This window comes from Nanorana parkeri, unplaced genomic scaffold (genome assembly GCF_000935625.1).
Source record: "Nanorana parkeri isolate BGI_ZX_2015 unplaced genomic scaffold, ASM93562v1 scaffold666, whole genome shotgun sequence".
NCBI lineage: Eukaryota > Metazoa > Chordata > Amphibia > Anura > Dicroglossidae > Nanorana > Nanorana parkeri.
The window spans coordinates 309,244-328,693 of record NW_017306934.1 but is presented as its reverse complement, the minus strand read 5'-3'; the positions used below and the strand labels follow the sequence as shown (position 1 = coordinate 328,693).

General features: G+C 41.8%; 1 protein-coding gene across 1 annotated transcript in view; it reads left to right on the top strand.

The window, feature by feature from the left end:
* SPEF2 (sperm flagellar 2) overlaps positions 1-19,450 on the top strand; it is a 127,684-nt gene that overhangs the window by 50,270 nt on the left and 57,964 nt on the right. Inside the window, exons 11-14 of the mRNA XM_018563455.1 lie at positions 4,537-4,756; positions 8,244-8,374; positions 12,247-12,322; positions 15,319-15,395. Coding sequence (XP_018418957.1) covers positions 4,537-4,756; positions 8,244-8,374; positions 12,247-12,322; positions 15,319-15,395 — 504 coding nt within the window. The remainder of the gene's footprint in view (positions 1-4,536; positions 4,757-8,243; positions 8,375-12,246; positions 12,323-15,318; positions 15,396-19,450) is intronic.

Here is a 19,450-nt window from a genome sequence, read left to right as displayed (position 1 = left end):
TGGAGTAGAGCCTTAAGGCATGGCGTTTAGGGAGGCTTGGCTTCCTCATGAGTGGTCTGATGATGAGAAGCTAATCTCTATATGGACGTAAAGTTTATTTTAACTCTATTTAGGAAATCCCCTTTTAAGTCTGAATTTTAACACTAACCCACTTCCTCATTTCCATTTAAATGAGTGATAGCTGCTAGGGCCTTGTGTGAAGATTATGTTTGGTGCTTTGCAACCGTCGACGATGTCACAACTTCAACTGAAGTTCACACCAGACTCAGTGACCACTTTTCTAGTGACAGAAGGAAGCCTCTGTAAATCAAGGGGAAGGAGGGACAGTATTGGGTGTGATGTGCCCATGTGGAAGTGAGCTGCCCTTGTCTCCCACGTGACAATGCTAATGTGATGAGCATATGTGGACGTTACTAGCCCCTGCCTCCCTCTTGACAATGCTAATGTAATGTGCCCATGTGGACATGACCAGCCCTTGTCTCCTACGTGACAATGCTAATGTGATGAGCCCATGTGACAATGCTAATGTGGTGAGCCCATGTGGACATGACCAGCCCTTGTCTCACACGTGACAATGCTAATGTGATGAGCCCATGTGGACGTGACAATGCTAATGTGATGAGCCCATGTGGACGTTCCCAGCCCCTGTCTTCCGCATGACAGCGCTAATGTAATGTGCCAGTGGGGACGTGACCAGCCCGTCTCCCACGTGACAATGCTAATGTGATGTCCCCATCTGGACATGACCAGCTACTGTCTCCCACATGACAACATGATGTGATGTGACCAGGCTCTATTACTGTTGGACAGTGCCACCATTCATGGAAAACATGCAGCATAATCACTCAGCAATGTATTTTAATGGTGGCACCACAAGGTGAGAGTAACAACTTTAAAATTTCAACAGGCCCCATAGAGTGTTGACACCCTAAAACAGTAAGAGAAAGTGAAAACTGGAAATGTATTCCTTAAAGTTGAAGCACTTTCCACTTTACAGTACATAGTGATTTTATTTTTTTATTTAGACTTTCATATTCTCTCTTTTAACCATTGATTACTACTGTGAATTTACATCAGTTTTTTTTAACTGTGTTGAATATCTGATGATTCTTTGTACATAATCTTATTTCTTTTAACTATATAGTTGGGGAAGCTTTACATGACCTACATTATAAAGATTTAAGCTTGCAAGAAAAGCACCCTGTAAATTAGGTCTCCTAAATGGGTTTTTTATTTTGGCCAGATACATGTGAAAAATAATATTGTCCCGCTATACACAGCAGTACACACAAGTAGAATCAGGTTATTTAAAATTAATACAATTATTTCTCCAGATACATCTAAGCACCTGACCCAGCTGACACCAGTACATGTAATGACAATTAGACCGGCAACTCGTAGTGATTGCATTCTCCTTACTGCTTTGTCCTTACATTCCCATTTTACTTGGGGATAATCATTTAAGGGATTCCAAGTAAATACACACAGCACAATTCAAAAACAGCTTTAGGAGTTGTTCACTGACTACGGATGGTCTTTGGGCAATGGAGAAGCTGCTTACTTTTTTTAATTGCCTGGAGTTCTTTTTAATTGGCCTATAACCTCAGGTCATGCTCATACGCCAGCATGTTTATGCATTTTTGTAGCACATATTTGATGCACGTTTTTCATGCTTCTTTCATGTGCTATGCATATTTGTTTTGGCCAGGGAGGGTGAAACGAGGTAGAGGTCGCTATGTGGTGCAGGCTTCTTGACATGTGCTAAAATGCATGAAAATGCATGATATATATTCATGGGTTCCAAATTAGGTCTATGGGTCCTGCACCATTCGAAAAATCACACTGCATCATGTTGCATAGGAGTGATCAGACCTCAAAGAGAATGTGGTAATATTTTGAAATTTTAGTTATGGTTAAGGGTTAAGGTCTGAGTATTAGGAATTTAAGTAAGGGTTAAGGTAAATGTGTATTAAGGTTAGGAGTTCAAGTGACATTAAACCCTTGTTCTTTTTATTTTTAAACTCTGCAGAGGAGATCCACTTGTACTTGTGTTTTATTTTTTTTTTTAATACAGCCGATTTAATTTATTATTTCAGAGGATTTACCGTGGCCCCTCCCCTCCTGTTTACGGGTGTCTCCTTTGCCTAGCAGGTTGCAAAGGAGACACCCGTGCGTGCGTGAATGAGCTATGCATTGTGCGTCCATTGACACACACACAGCACTCGACAAGCCACGCCCTTGTTCCCGCCTCCTCCCTCCTTGCAGTATCTTGATGGACAGGTGCAGCAGCCTAGCGCTACCCTGCTCTCATTTGCATCGGGAGCACTCCTCTCAATCCAGAACTTCAGGGCACATTGTGGATCGTCTGGGAGCCGGCGGCAGTGGATTTGGAGTATAGGTAAGTGTTTACCTTAATGCAGAAAGTGCAGGAAGGTAAAAAACGAATAGCCTTTATAACCACTTTAAGGTTAGGGTCAGGGTTTAGGGGTTAGTAATATGGCTAGGAATTAAGGTAAGGGGCTAGTATTATGGTTAGGTTTTAGGGGTTAGTATTAGGGTCAGTAGTTAAGGTATGTGTTAAGTGGTTAGTATTACGGTTAGGAATTAAGGTTAGGTTTAGGGATTAGTATTAGGGTTAGGAGTTAAGGTAGTGGTTAGGGTTAGATTTTAACGGTTAGCTCTTTTTAATATTAATTAGTGTTAGAAGTTAAGGTAGTGGTTAAGGTAAGCTTTAGGGGTTAGTATTATGGTTAGGAGTTAAGGTAAGGGTTAGGGTTATATTTTAGGGGTTAGCTCTTTATAATATTAATTAGGGTTAGGAGTAGGGATGCACCGATATATCGGCCACCAAAACATATCTGTCCAAAATGGCACTTTTGGCGAAATGCTGAAAGTGCAATTTTTCTGCCCATATAGCGGCGCATCCCTCTTTTCTCTCCTCCCTGCTCGGCACTGTGCTGTGCCCCAGCGTGGAGGAGAAAAACTGTCGTAGGCGGCCGCGCTGCGGGAGGAGAGCACTGTGAGCGGCCGCCGTCTCTCCGCACCGCACAGCTTCCTGTCACAGAGCAGAGTGGTGTGGGGGCGAATGCAGCCACCGCTGTCACAGGAGGCCAGCCGGCAGTGCAGGGAAGGAATCAGCTGTTAGATCGAGCTCTCCTCCCGCACCGCTCACCCAGCCTCCTGTGACAGCGGTCTGGAAGGAGAGCGGTACAAACACCGAGTGATCAGTGACCGCTGAGTGTTTGTAAATAATTAAGGACAGAGTATGTTTACTATATCCTCAATTATGAATGAATGGGGAGTGATCTACACCCCCTCCTGTTCATTCATGATTATAGTAAACATACTCTGTCCTCATGTTATGAATGAACAGGAACACTCCCCTGTTCATTCATAACATGTTCATTTTTAACAGGGGCTGCAGAATAAGAGATTGAGGACTCAGGGGTCTGTTAAGACCTCTAAAATTTCCCTGAAGCCCCTAAAAGTAAAGTAAATATATTCTATTTTAAAAGGGAAGTATCAGGGATCTGTTTAGACCCCTAATATTTCCCCGAAGCCCCTAAAAGTAAAGTAAAAAAACAAAAATATTTACTAAAAATAAATAATTAAAAATAAAATATTAAAAAAATTGTTAAAAGGTTAGAAAAATACATTTTTGGTTTCGGCCTGACATTTTTTTTTCGTTTCAGTTTTAAAATTTTCATTACGGTGCACCTGTAGTTAGGAATTAAGGTAGTCGTTAAGGTAAGTATTAGGGTTAGGAGTTTTAGTCAAGGTTTAGGGGTAAGTATTAGGGTTAAGAGTTTTAGGCAAGGTTTAGGGGTTAGTATTAGGGTTAGGAGTTAAGATAAGGATTAAGGCAGGTTTTTGGGGGTTAGTATTATGGTTAGGAGTTAAGATAAGGGTTTAAGGGTTATTTTTAGGGTTGAGAGCTAATGTTAGGGTTTAGGGCTCAGTATTAGGGTTAGGAGTTAGGGTAAGGTTAAGGTAAGGGTGTAGAGGTTATAATAGGGTTGAGGCAAGGGTTTTGAATCTTGAAGTATCTAAAGGCATTTTTAAGCAGGATCGAGTAGGGAATGGTTGACACCCCTTTTAGGTTTTTAGTTTTTTTTACTGTCGTGGGTGAACTTTGCTTATCACGGTAGACGAGATCCTGGTTGATGTTGGGCCACCTAATTTACTACAAAGCAGCAAAGTTCTTTAAAGTGACACTAAACTCAGGAGTTAAATCTTACAAATGCGCTCAAGAACCCTAACTATTCAGAGATGATTTGAGGATCTACAGCCGAGTGATACACAAATACGATACATTTTTATTAATAGGTAAGGTACTCAAATGTATTTTTGAGATTTAATTCCTGAGTTTAGTTTCACTTTCGAAATAGAAATAAAAACAAGTTTACCACTTCTGTGATCATGGTTAGTGCATTGTTTTCTTCCCACAGATGAATATCTTTATACTTTAAAGAATCACTGTATGTATATTCTGTTTATCAGTCCATGTGGTATGACATTTCTCTTGATTCTTTACAGACCATGTCAGGAGAGTGGATTTTATCTGATGACTCTGGGGTGAAAACATCTGTACCTAATAACAACATCCTGGGTCATGTGGTTCATAGACTGTTGGATATTGTCAATCCGCCCCCAGCTAACACACCACCACCTGCGTTTCCTCCGTTTCCCATCAAAGGCTGCATTCTTGGGAAGATCTTCTCTGGAAAGAGCAACTGCCTCAAGCATTTGGCGAAGGGTATAGTATCATCTCCAGGTGTATAGGTTATGCCTTTCATGTGCTGGTGGTCTCATTCACAAAGTTGGGAGTCTTAGCCACAAAATGCTACATTTTCTGTAACTATTAGGGATGAGAGAAATTAATTTTGGTTTTAGTTTTAATTTTCCTGAAATGTAGAAAATTTGGCTATTTTTCCAAAATGTAATTATTTAGTGAAATGCATTAGAATCGATAAGGAAGGTGAAATAAAGGTGCCTTTTTTTGGCATGCAATGGACTTTAAATGACACCAGAGAATAACAGTAGCTCCTTTCATCTATCCTTGATCCATTCGAGTGTCAATAAAATGACCTCTCGTTGGCTTTATGATTTTACTTTTATTTTACTTTTTTTTTCCCACAGAAAGGAAAAACCAGACACTGAAAAAAAAATGCACACTGACTAAACTTTCTGCTTTGTCACAAAAACACGCAAATACATAAAAAAAATGGAAACAACTCATAAACACATATTAAATAAAATAGAATAAACAACCCTAAATACACATGCCTTAAAAAAACAGCCTCCAAATGAAGAAGAAAAAGTTGTTGGATTTTTTTTTTAAACTAATTTTACCTAAGCACCTCATTAACGGAGAACTATAGGGTTAGGGCTTTTCCCCATAGTTCTCCTAAGGGTAACGGGAGGACACAAACTAGCATCCTCCCGTCACCCTAAGCTCAGTATACCGCGAGCTATAGCTCGCGATATACTGAGACGCCGCAGTATACCGCAAGGTACAGCTCGCGGTATACTGAGACGCAGCAGCTGAAACAGATCCCGACAATTATGTCTGGATCCGCCCAGCTGCGTGAGTGACAGCTGGCTCTGCCTATCTAGAGGCAGAGCCAGCTGTACCCGCCCCCTCCCCCGTCCGTTCCGCCAGTCAGCGGAATCCAGCCCCTCCCCTGTCACAACTCTCTGCCGTGACAAAATCGAGAAGTGAGCGAATGCCGGTATGTGTTCGCTCACTTCCCGATCTACTGAGCCGACCTGTGACAGTTTCTTTGTCACAGGTCGGCTAGAACTATGAGGATGAGTGAAAAGCACTCACCTCATAGTTCTCCTTTGAGCACATTTTGAGAGTTTCCGTTTCAGTGAAAAATTTGTCATTTTACTGCAAAATCAGTTTCCTCATCCCAAAAAACTAAACATTGACAGGGTTATTCACTAAAGGGAGAAGAGTTCTGAGAAGGCCGGAGAAGTGAACAATCTAGGACAACATCGCTGAACTGGAAAGTGAGCTGAATTGGAGAATTTTTCCAAATTAGCTATGTTGTCCTAGATTGTTCACTTCTCCTGCCTTCTCCAAACTCTTCACCCTTTTGTGAATAACCCTGTGAGTCTTTTCCTGAATTTTCAGCTCTTATACATTGATATGAAGCACTTACTGGCAAACTGACTATGGCAATGCAAACAACGATGCTGAGATGTAGAGAACAGAACCCAAGGCGCTAAACTCAGATGACAAAATGGATTCTGATTTGTCCTTATTAGGTTTACACTTTTCACATTGCTCTTTGCATTGTTAAATAAACATTTTCATGCAAAGGTAGCTGACTATTTTACATTTTTAAATATAAAAATAGTACCACTTGGTACTTGCTATTACATACTGTATATTGTGCACACCTCTAATCCTTGTTCTGACTTTCTTGATGTTGGCTAAACACTACCCCTAAAGCTAGGCCCCTCTCATCTGCCACTCCTAATCGAACGAGAGCATCTTTGTTGGTCATTCTGATGCACTGATTGGACAGAGGAGGCTGGATGAGCAGCCTGAGCTCTGGTGGTTGGTCTTAACCACAAATTTAGGGAAGTCAAGCGTTTACTACAAAACCAAAATCTGTGTTACAAAAGCAAACAGTGATGTTTTTCACACTTCATTTGAGTCTGCAGAATACATGTCAGCATTATCACATGCATTTTTTAGTAGAAAAAGTACCTGGTCACCAAAACATAACTACTGTTGCTGAGCTCCCTTATACGACCTACAGTAATGGCAAGGCAAAGATCACATGATCTTTAGCTAGCAGAAGCAGTGCGGGTGTCTCACATTTTTAGAGACGACAAAAAGTATGTCAAACTTTGTAGTTTGAATCACATAAACCATTTCTGGCTTGCTTGTATTGAGGTAAGAGGACCAGCAAGACACAATCATTGCTCAGCACCTCTAAGCAGGAAGCAAAGTCTGCATATCTTAGGGAAATGAATGACCACACTTGTGTCTAATTACAAACTATACAGAGGAAAATGGGTTTGAATACAATGATCAGATATTCCAACTTGTTCACTATCACTTGGGTATAAAAGAAATGAAAAAGACTTGGTATGAGGATAATTCCACATAAAGTTCACATGATTTGACTTTTTTTTTTGCTTACTGCTGTAGAAGTTCAGCTATGGTAAAAAGGCTGAAGGCAGCCGAGTGAATAACCGAGCTGAAGTGAAGGGAGCCGAATCCCGTTCGGCTGTTTTCAGCCTAACATCGACTGGTTTTGGCTCCCTTCGGTTGAGCTGAACAGCCTCAGCGCGTTCGGCTAAACTGAAGTGAAGAACACAATCGCCTCAGCCGATCCAACATCTGGACCGGCTGAGGCGAAGGTTTGGCAGTTCAGTTTCTGCTGTCCGCCCCTATTCCCATAGGGGCCAAAAAGCAGAGAGTGAATAGCCGAATGCTGCCGTGCAGACGTAGCAAACAGAATAAAAATGACATGTAAACAAAAGTAAAAAAATAAAGGAATTGTCAAAACTGTGTGTGCCTTCAGGCATTAAAAAAAATGTTCTAAATATATTCGTCAATTGCACATTGGCTTCTGCCTTGCAGCACTGGGGGCCCCCGGTTCGAATCCCGGCCAGGTCACTATCTGCAAGGAGTTTGCTTGTTCTCCTAGTGCTTGCGTGGGTTTCCTCTAAGTACAGTGGTTTCCTCCCACACTCCAAAGACATGCTGGAAGTTTAATTGGCTCCTGTCTAAATTGGCCCTCATATGTATGGATGTGAGATAGGAACCTTAGATTGTATGCTCCTTGAGGGCAGGGACTGATGTGAATGTAAAGCACTGCGTAAAATTGTTGGTGCTATAGAAATACCAGTAATAAATAATAAAGAATATAAGTATTAGCTTGTAAAAGTTGTGGTGAGATAATGAATGGGCTGCACAGAGAACAGAGATGTGGGAAGGTCCCAGGTCCACCTACTATAAGCTGACAGAGAAAATACAAAAGGAGGCGGGTACAAGACCAGTCATCCTCCACAAGAGGAGAGAGCAGCGGTGACCGGTCCTTATTACAGGAAGCTCCTACACAGAAGTAAAGTGCAATTGTTGTTTCATACTGGATTACTGCATATACCTGAAAGAAATGACATATTTCTATATTGTTTGTAGTTTTGTAGAATTATCCATACTGCATTGTAGATATGTGTACCACATGGAGTTTATTGAAAGCATTCCTTATTATTGTTAGCTTTCAGCTTTCATGTGCTGTGCGTGGATACCTTAGTGAAAGAAGCCGTACAAGCCTATGAAAACAATGAGATGGAGCAAGAGAACAGTGTACCTGCCGCTATAGTTCAAGAGGAACCTCAGGAAAATAAGGTAACAAAATTGATTGCACTTTGAATAATGATAATGGTTTTCCTTTCCTAAATGTGGTAGGCACTGGTGTAGATGCAGCTCTGTAGTAATTGTTGACACTTTAAATTTATTATGTTTAAATGCAAACAGTGTCAGTGTCTAAATTTGAGCAGAACTCAGACTGGGAGAGGGAGGGGCAGGACTTGGAGGAAACCAGTTGTGCTGATTTGTTGGCAATAAACATGCTGAAAGGAGGAGAAAGCAGAGAGCTCATCAGTCTGCTGCTTCTTTCTTTCGTTGTGCAATGGTTGTAAGGTGATTCAAATTTCGTACGACCTGCCCATCTTGGACAGGCAGACTGCTGAGGGGAGGGCTTGCAGATGATTGCAATGGTGAGCAGGCAGTGTGCTCCTGCGTACTCGGCCCGAGCCAATTTCGTCTTGCGATCGCGCTACCAACCTTAGGTTTTCTAGTGTGCTCGTAAGACGAAAGTCGTGCGACCTTACAGTATATGCGGTCGCACGCTGCCCATACACCTTACGATTATCGTACGATCGCGCGATCACCCGCGATTATCGTACAATAATCGTCAGGTGTATGAGCAGCTTAAAGGAGGACTATGGGCAGGGCTTGAAAAATTTGATAGTGTCTCACCAGTCAGTCAAAAATGTCACCAGTCAGCATGACCGGACTATAGCCTTGCAATTTATGTTAAAAAATGTGGGGAACAGATAGAGCTTTCTTTAGAAGGTATATAATCACCACGGGGGGGCGGGGGGAGTATTTTTTTTATTATATAATTTAAAAAGTACCATAAATATAAAAAAAATAAAGTTTCCCTACGTTATGTTATCAAACATTTATTCTTACCCATAATTTTAGTAAAACATAAAAGTCGGGGTCACGTCGGGTAAATAGACACTAAACATGCCAAGCCTTAAAATTGCGTGCGCCCGCAAAATCGCAAAAAAAGCCCATAGGCGACGATTAAAACGCTTTTACTGTTCATCAGTTTAGTGTTATCAGTGATTAAAGGAGAACTATGGGGTTAGGGATTTTCCCCATAGTTCACCTTAGGGTAATGGGAGAACACAAATTAGCGTCCTTCCGTCACCCTAAGCTCAGTATACCGCGAGCTACAGCTCGCGGTATACTAAGATGCCGCAGCTGAAACGGATCCCGACAATTATGTCTGGATCCGCCCAGCTGCGTGAGTGACAGCTGGCTCTGCCTATCTAGAGGCAGAGCCAGCTGTACCCGCCGCCTCCGCTTTCCGTTCCGCCAGTCAGCGTTGGTGGATCGGAGCGGGGTGAGGGGAATCCAGCCCCTCCCCCTGTCACGACAGAGAGCCGTGACAGGATCGAGAGGTGAGCGAACGCCGGTATGTGTTCGCTCACCTCCCAATCTACTGAGCCGACCTGTGACAGTCTCATTGTCACAGGTCGGCCAGAACTATCAGGTGAGTGAAACGCACTCACCTCATAGTTCTCCTTTAAGTGTTCATTTACTGCAGCAAATAAAATCAGCTCTACAGTATAGCCTTCAAAACATTTTTTTTTTACTTTTCAAAAGATTTTATTGGTTTTCAAGTTTTGTCACAATAAAACATCATCATAACCACACATTCTGGTTACATGTAAACATATTGTTGATGTATACACTTATGTAACATCATAACAGTGTAAACAGACTCGTGGCGGCCACCTTAAATGCTGGCCATTGAGTAAACAACATTAGAGGAAAGCGATAATGTGGAACATCTTTTAGGCAGATATACAAAGTTGGAGTACAGCTTTAAGCTCACCATACAAGATTAAAGTTTTGATCGACAATTAGTGCGTATTTCAGAAAAACTGTTTAATGATGCCATCACTGAGGGAAAATTTTGTTTGAAAGCTGTAAAAAAAGTTCGATATGTATGTACATTCTAAGTACATGAGTCCATCGGGTTATAGTGGATACATTGCAAATACCAGAGCAGCGGTCACTAAATGGCGAACCGCCACCCGGACAAGGACTGAGTGGTGGTTCGGTCTGGACTGCGATTGAAACTTGTACTAGCCTGCGATTGTGCCGCACCCCTTGGCATGGTCTTTGGGACCCCCTGCTTCTCTGGGGGGTCTGGGACCATGGCACACAGTGTCAGGATGGAGAGCAGGAGCAGACCGGCGAATTTCTGTTCCCCGGTGTGCTCTGAGAACTTTGAAGCATGAAGCGCTGCTTTCAGTGCTTGAAAAATGTAAAAATAATAAAATAAATAAAAACTTAAAACCAACCATGCCACCCCCACCATCTGATTCGATTAAACACGTGCATGTAAGGCATGCACGTGTATGTAAACGGGAGGGGGTTCTAACAAAAAATAAACAGTGTGATGCATTAGGATTGGCACTGTGCCTGGGAACACACACCAGCAGGTGTGCATTGTAGTGCAGCTGCTCGTGTGAATGCAGTCTAAATGGCGGACTGCGGTACAGACATAGACTGAGTGACCGTTCTGTTCAGATCTACTCAATGAAGATTTTATTTACCAGACCTCCTTGCATTTTAACAGAAGAATATAGGACACCGGCGCCATCCATTTGTCACCGCCGCACTCACCACTAGGATACTCACTCAGATACGATCTTTACGGTCAGGAGTACGATTCTTGGAGACTTTCCTTGTATTTTAATTCACTACTCCTGTACTAGAATATACTTATAAATCTGCTTATGCATACACAATATACTTAAAAAAGTATGGGGTAACCTTTTTTTGCCATAAATCTCTTTAGGGTCACGGGAGAACATATACTAACTTCCCCCGTGAACCAAAACTCAATATGTAGCAGGCTATTGCCCGGTATATGCTGAGAGCGCCGCAGCCGGGACGGATCCCGACAATACTGTCGAGATCCACCCAGCTGGCTGATTGACAGTGGGCTCTGCCTATCTAGAGTCAGAGCCAGCTGTGTCCGCCCCCTCCCCCATCCATTCCTCCACTCAGCGCTGAAGGATCAGAGAGGGGAGGGGGGAATCCCTGCGGGGAACGGTGACCGACAGTCACCGCTCTCTACAGGGAGATGATTGAGAATTGAGCGAGCAACGGTATGTGTCTGCTCACTTCCCGATCTATTGAGCCGACGTGTGACAGTTTCATTGTCACACGTCGGCTCTAACTATGAGGATGAGAAGAAATCACTCACCTCATAGTTCTCCTTTAAAGACTTACACAAACCTTTATTTGCATTCTATTACATACATAATTGTTTAAACCAACAACCACAGAAGTTCTACTTCCAGATAAAAGTTTTCCTAGCACATGTGCTTTACAATACCTTCGATTTTCCTGACGGACGGCAACATTCAACTGTTAGAATTGTATTTGTTTAGATAAGAAATTATTTTAAAAATTCTAACTTTCAATTTTTTTGAAAACGACCGTCAATTTATCTCCATTACCTGTTAGAAAATTGAACGAACATTTTGAAATCTGGATTACAGAATGGAAATTTTGTTTATTAACACATACTGGGGGGAATTTATCAAAACCGGAGCAGACAGAAATGGGAGCAGTTGCCCATGGCAACCAATCAGCATTTCTTTTCAGTTTGCTCAGTTGGGACTTGAAAATGAGAGAGAGAAGCTGATTGGTTGCCATGCACATCTGCTCCAGATTTTGCCTGCTCCAGTTTTGATAAATTCCCCTTACTGTTTATTCTGATCATACTAGCAGTATTTAAAGTACTGACCTTGTTCTAAGAGTCCTGTCTCAAGAAAACTGTGGATGGAAGTATCACAATTGAGAAGATCTTTCAATCCGTTACTATGGCTTGAATATGGAGAGAATTGATATTTTACTAATATTTCAAAGAATGCTGACAAAAAATGTATTTTCTTATTTTTGTAAAGCAGATGACAGATAATGTTCCTGCTGAATCAAGCGGTCCAGAAGTACATTCTGCTGAAAGTATTCCTGCAATTACAGGTGAGTTGTTACATCATATTTACTTTATTTCTTACAGGTATTTATATAGCTGGGGCTGGAGGAACAGTCTGCGAGAGCCTGTGCATTGAACCTGCAATCTACTGATCACGGATGCAATGCTTTGCACGCTTCAGTGCAAAAAATAATGAATGCAATTTTTTCTTTCATCGTTTTTGTGTGCATTTTTTTTTTTGTTGTCCAAAAGTTGGACTTTAAATGCTTGTTTCATATAGGGATGAAATACATGAAGACTAGAAACACAAAGCGCACGGCTCACCCCTATCATGTATCCTTGTAATACACATTAGTTACCCAGATGACTCTCTTCTGGAGTGATAGGCTCAATATCTGTAGAACCAGCACACAATGATCTTCCAAAAAAGTTCAAACTTTAGTCCACATGCATCTATGCAAAAAACACCCGCTGACACGTTTCGGCCTTAGTCGTAGCCCCCAGCTTACATTTAAAGTATAATTAAAGCCTCGTAGATATATGCAAAAAGTGTAAAAAAAAAAAAAGAGACCGCTTTAAAAGAGGTCAATGCTTACCTGTGTCTTCCCCGCGCACTCCCGTCCGAAAATGTGAAAATTCTCGGGCGACCGCAAAGCATCTTGCAGACTCCGTGGGACAGGAAGTCCCAGTGAGGATAGAGGAGTCAGCGCTGGATCGGAGACCCGCAGCAGCGCTGGAGGGACAGATGAAAAGGACAGGAAAGAAGAAGAAGATCGGATTAAGAGACATCATTTAAGGTAAGTGCTGACATTAACATTGGGGGGAGGGGAAAAAATGTGACTTTAATGTCACTTTAAGGCCGAGTAAGGCAGAAACACGTCAGCAGTTGTTTTTTGTATAGATGTATGTGGAATAAAGTTTGAATTTCTGTGAAAGATCATCGTGTGCTGGTTCTCCAGTTTTTAAGGTGAAGTATCTGAATACAACATAAGGGGAAAAAAGGGTTTATGGAGAGATAAGTACAACTATTACATACTATAAAATTATATCAAAATTTATTAGACATAAAGAAAATTGTGGATAAATAAGATAACATTGGATCTCATCAAAATTTAACATTCAATAAATATATGCCCATTCAGTACAGTCTCAGGCCAATAGCTTCTATATTTATATTTATATATATATACACATACAATAAGAATGCATAATAATCCAAAATAAATATTCCATGACATGAAGGTGAAATATGTGCCCTATTCCTTACTCCCCTGTGCTTCCTCTACATACCAATGGTCCCTCAAAGCTACTTCTTTCCAGTGCTCATTCGGTCTCAGCTCTCCATTGTTATCATGTACAATGCAGGGCCAGCAGTCCTCCAGTGAGTGCCAACTGCCAGGCGGCAAGGAATAAAGTATTGTTCTGATTCCAATTCCCTTAAGCAAAATGAACATGCCTGGAGTTCACCTTTAAACACTCATTTGGTAGTTGCATCTTCAACTGCCTTGTTTTGTCTGTGGGCATCTTAGGAAAGTCTTGGGTCTACCTTTTCTGTTCTCACCAAGGGTACACATGGACATTCTGTAAGCTGGCGTTTAGATGTTTCTATGTTTCTATGATCATTCTTAATGCTGAAGTCCAGATAAAAATAAAGCATTCACCCTTCAATCAAGATAAAGTAAACCCAGACATTTTGTGTCATTGCTGAATAGCAGGCGCTATAGGGAGGGTGCCTGACTAAGATTTCAGAGGTCCCCCAACTTTCAGGGTAGGTTCACACCTAGGCGACACCTCACTGCGCGGCAATCATGCACGATTCCGCGCAGATTGCCATGCGGTCAAGAGTCGCCAGGGTGTGAACCGATCGCGCTGTGGGTGCCATTATTTTCGAATGGCACCCCATTCGGTTTCCCGCCACGATTCCGCCTGTGCATCCGAACACTAAAACAGCCGCAGGTCGTGTATCGCAAAAAAAAAGGTACTTGTACCTTTTTTCTACAAATGCTGCGCGGATGTCACCCCATTCAAATCAATGGGGCAGCAATTGCTGAACGGCCCCATTGATTTGAATGGGGTGACATCCGCGCGGCAATTGCTGCCTGCATTGTGCAGGACTGCACGGCACCCAGGACGCGCGTGCCGGGTGTTGTGCAGTGTAGTGCGGGTGTGAACCTAAGCTTAGTTACAGGCTTCACAGGCTTTTCTGCTGTCAGCCACAGCTGCTGTGACTGCTGTTCCTCCATGCCTAATAATAGTCACTTGTATATAATAAATTCTTATTTATAGCATATCTAAACCCAAGAACAAAAATTTAATATATCGCAGCAGTCCTTGCAGATGTTGTGGCTGCGTTAGGTTTCTTTTTTTTTCAGACACGTACAGAAAAATATCTGTTGAATCTGCCAGAAATCCAATGTCTTTGTACCTTCCTGTGCACACAACTGAAATCTCAAATAAAGTTATAAGCCTTTCTAATTCATGAACTGCAGAACTCCTCCCACTACATTGCTGAGATGAGGAGAGGGAGAGAGGTTTGTGGTCCAAATCAGTAGAGTGGCCTAGGGGTGAGTGATGTCCCCCGAGGACAGGATGTGTGTTACTGGCAGGATCACTAGGTAAGGCCCCGTTCACATTGAGTGATTTATCGCGCGGTAATTCCCGCGATATCGCGGCTATTTACCACGCGATATCGCTCTTCAATGCTTTGCAATGGGGCAAAGGGTCCTGCTGTCGCGGGTGGTGTGTCGCTACAGCAGGACCCTTTTTGGAGCAGATTTGCAAGCATTTGCGCGATATCGCGCAAAATGCAAATCGCGCGACAAACACGCAATTTGCGAATCGCCAAGTGTGAATGGGGTAAAGTAATAAACCCTGAGAAAAGAAACCTAATGCAGCCACCACATCTAAGGACTGGTAAGATGAAATATATTACATTTAATGTTTGGTTTAGATATACTTTAAAGGGTAAAATATAAACTGATTTTTTTTTTGCAGTTTAGCAAACTTTTTTCAGTGTTAAAATATTTATTTTCTGCCCATTTAGATGAGCCGATAAATGAAACAACACGTCCTATAGTGCAAAGCTCGACTAAGGAAAATTCTGTTCAGAAGGAAAATAAGGTAAAGATGCTCTATATTTGGCTCAGCCAGGGAAAGTAAAGGATTTCTTTGTCATTTAAGAAGCTTGCACATAGTACCTGTCATTGGGACCTGTTTAGAATGTCACACAGCAGTCTTTAGATGTACTTTAATCACTTGCTGACCGCTGTGTTTACACCCCCTTCTTGTCCAGGCCATTTTTTAGTATTCAGCGCTGCGGTACTTTGACATTTATTCCGTCATGCAACGCTGTACTGAAATGCATTTTATACAATTTTTGGGGACAGATAGAGCTTTCTTTTGGTGGTATTTAATCACCACTTACTATATGAAAGAAAAATTACTTTTTTTTTACATTGTTATAATACAATTATTATTACCCAATTTTTTGGTAAAATATAAAAGACGGGGTCACATCGAGTAAATAGACACCAAACATTTCAAGCTTTAAAATTGCACGCACCCGCGAAATCGCAAAAAACTACAATACCCAAAATTGACCGTAGGCAACACTTTAAAAGCTTTTACCGTTCATCAGTTTAGTGTGATCAGTGATTAATGGCCCTAGAATTATTGCTCTCACTGCGATGTTCGCGGAGATATGTAACATGTTCGGGGTAATGGGCGCAATAGTCGCTTTCGATGCACGTATGCGCACCTGACGCATGTTTGCATGCATGTATGGGTGGGGACTTTTAAAAATATATTTATTTATTTTTCATGTATAACTTTAATTGTTTTTGTTTTTTTGCAACTTTAATTTTTTTTCCTATTTTTTTTTTTTCTAAGAAGCCCCCAATGTGATAACCAATTTACATGACAGGTCTTCTTTATGGAGACATCAGGGTTCTCCAAGACCCTTAAATTTCACCTGGAGACCCCCAAAGAAGCTGCTGAAGCAGAGATCTGCTTCGCCAGCTTCTCCCCAGCTTCTGAAGCTGGAGAGTGACAGCAGAATGCAGACGTGATCTCCCTCTGATCCCCTGTCACAGAGCCACTATGCTGGTCCCGGGCTCGCACCGAGCACAGCGGAGCCCGGGACCAGCGAGGGGGGGGGCTGCGAAGGGGGGGGCGCACACAACGGTACCTTATACAAGTGATCCGCCGGCTCTATAGGCGGCAGATCACTTGTATGTAAACCAACATCGCTGCCTGGTTTTAAATTTGGGCAGGTTCACACTCGCGCGCGAGGGGGGCGTGGCTGACGGGACGTGTAAATACACCCGCCCAGATCTAGGATGCTCCGCTCAACGGCCGGCTGGCAGGCAGTTAAAGTGTATTCCCTCTTTTGCAGCCAAATTGGCATAACACCTATTTTATATTTGTTACATGTTCCCAAAGGTTAAAAAAAAAATGTTAACTGCTTTTTGCAGTTTAAATTGTCTTTACTTTTTAAGGGATAAAATTTCTACTTGCTACTCCTTCATAATGTTAAAAGGGGCTGTGATGGGTTAAATGATTACAACCCTGGCTTCTACATTCATATGTTAATGAAGTTACTGAGAGAAAAACAGTCCTTACATTTCAGTCCTAAGTTTTCTATAAGTACAGATCAATGTGAAGGTGCTGAGAAAAACTTGGAATCGGCCATGTTGCCTGCTGCAACAAAATATCTAAGAAAAAAGTAAGAAATATTTGTAAAAAATTACTTTTTGGTATGCTGTGTGAATGGGAACACATAACAAACATATAGAGGGGTTTTCTCTAATTTGACTGCAAAAGTGGAAATGCACTTTAAAGTTACATTAAAGGCAATTTTTTCCCCCCCCACCCAATGTTAGTGTAAGGACTTACCTTAAATGATGCCTCTTTATTCGATCATCTTCTTCTTTACTGTCCTTTTCATCTGTCCCTCCAGCTCTGGTGCGGGTCTCGGATCCAGCGTCGACTCCTCTGTCCTCCTCTTCTCTGATGTCACACGGAGTCTGTCTGCTCCATTGACTTACCTTGTGTCTCTCCCCATCTCCCGGCCGAACATCTGAACTGCGCATGCGCCCGCCCCAAGATCCTTTGCGGCCGCACAAGACTCTTCAGATGTGCGGACGGGAGCATGCAGCGGAGACTCTACTGCATATCTCTACTGCTTGCTAGCCATAGATATCTGCAAAAAAACGTGAGGGTTTAATAACCCTTTAAGCACATCGGAAACTTCTTACATGTGTAAATACGATTTTGAGATAACTTGACCCTTAGCAACCTTATGACATTATGATAAAGTTTGTTTTACTTAGTTAAAAGAGGAAGATGTAGTACAGGAAGACATGGCAGTGTCTTTCCAATACCTCATAGTACATATTATTTTCAGTCCTTTAACCACTGACTAAAAGCGTCTCTTATCTTTCGCCTATAAACCACTCTTGGTTTTGTGGATATACCTGTGACTTTAGTTGACCTCTCTCGGGGACTTCTCAGGAACAGTGGTTCTAATTCTAAACCATTCACCCCTTGACCATTAGTGGTCTGCAAACCATTTGCCGCTAGACGCAATCATCTACTCAGACATTCACCAAAATGACATGTTTTTTGTGATTGTTGTTTTTTACTTTTACATGTTATTTGATTGAGTTTTTTTGCCTTTAAAGCTAAACTTCACACACATACACACAAACACACACTGTTATTATTATTACACAGGATGTATATAGCGCCAACAGTTTGTGCAGCGCTTTACAATATAAGGAAGACAATCACAATACAATTCAATACAAGATGGTAAGGAGGGCCCTGCCAGTGAGGGCTTACAATCTAAAAGGGCGGGGCAAGGCATACATGAGGAGTTTAAAGTGGTTACATATTTATTAAAATTCATTAAATATAGACAGTTTGGAGCTAATGTATAGACATTCAGCCCAGCATATTGCATGGTATAACAACACTCTGAGAGACTGAAGAGAGACTGATTTATGGTCAGCTTAATAATCTATTTGGTATTTCACAGTGTTGTTACAAAGGGGCAATGCTTGCAGGAGGGGGGATCACAGTGCTGATTCATTATCATGCTGCTCCACCTTTCCTGGACAGTCAGCAGGCCAGGGCAATAGTGACAGCTCTAATTTTCTTAAAGAGAAGCTGTCACCGTTTCCTTTAAGGACAAAGTGATTGTAGCCCTGCAAAGGTGTGTCCCTCAAACCCAATGGTATTCACACCAGCACTCCCCAATCGCCACCACTAAAATCCCCAGTGTCAGCTGATGCCAGGTATTATGGGAATGGAGGAAACTGAGGGAGTAGAGTGCAGCTCAAGGGGAGTATCAGTGGGTTGGGTTGCTTTGCAAAGACACTGTCACTTTGCCCTAAATGACAGTGTTTCTCTACTCTACACCTGTTAAAGGAGATGAATGGGGGCAACCACTGCTGGCCCTCTTCTGAAAATGCTAGCTGCCTAGCTTTGCCTTACTTTAATACTCGCGTCACAGACCCAGAACAAGCATGCTGTAAAAGTGTGAGAGTACTTTATCGCTATGCTTGTCCCAAGCAGTCACTGAGAATGTTTCATTACATCAGCACTGAAGTGAGACTGTTCTAGAGGGAACAATGAAACAGATGTAGGCCTCAGGAGACATACTGTAGATAACTACCAATCAAAATTAAGAATAAATAAATCCAGGACTGATATCTTAATTTTGGGTGGAGAGGCACATGACTTGCCACTCATGCAAACAGACTTTCCCCATCGTGATTGTATAAGGGTCCTTGAAAATTAGAGATACTTTGCCCTGAATGATTGATACTGTATTTATATTGTCTGTGTTCATTGTGGATGCTCTATAGGAGTATAGAAAGAGTTGGAGTGGCATCAGTAGTTCAACTTTCACCCAATCACTCTTCTAGCCATGCTAAGGTTGCAGTGATTCTCCATGCTTGGATCTAGACTGCAGGGGAGACCAGTGGAGAATAACTTTTTAACAAAAAAGAAAGCATTGTAGTAGAGGTGCACCAAAATGAAAAAAAATGTCAGGCCGAAACCAAAAATTTTTTTTTTTTTCTAACTTCTTCAAATTGTTTTTAGTATTTTATTGTTATTTATTTTTTATAAACGTTTTAATTGTTTTATATTTAATTTGTATTTATTTTTTA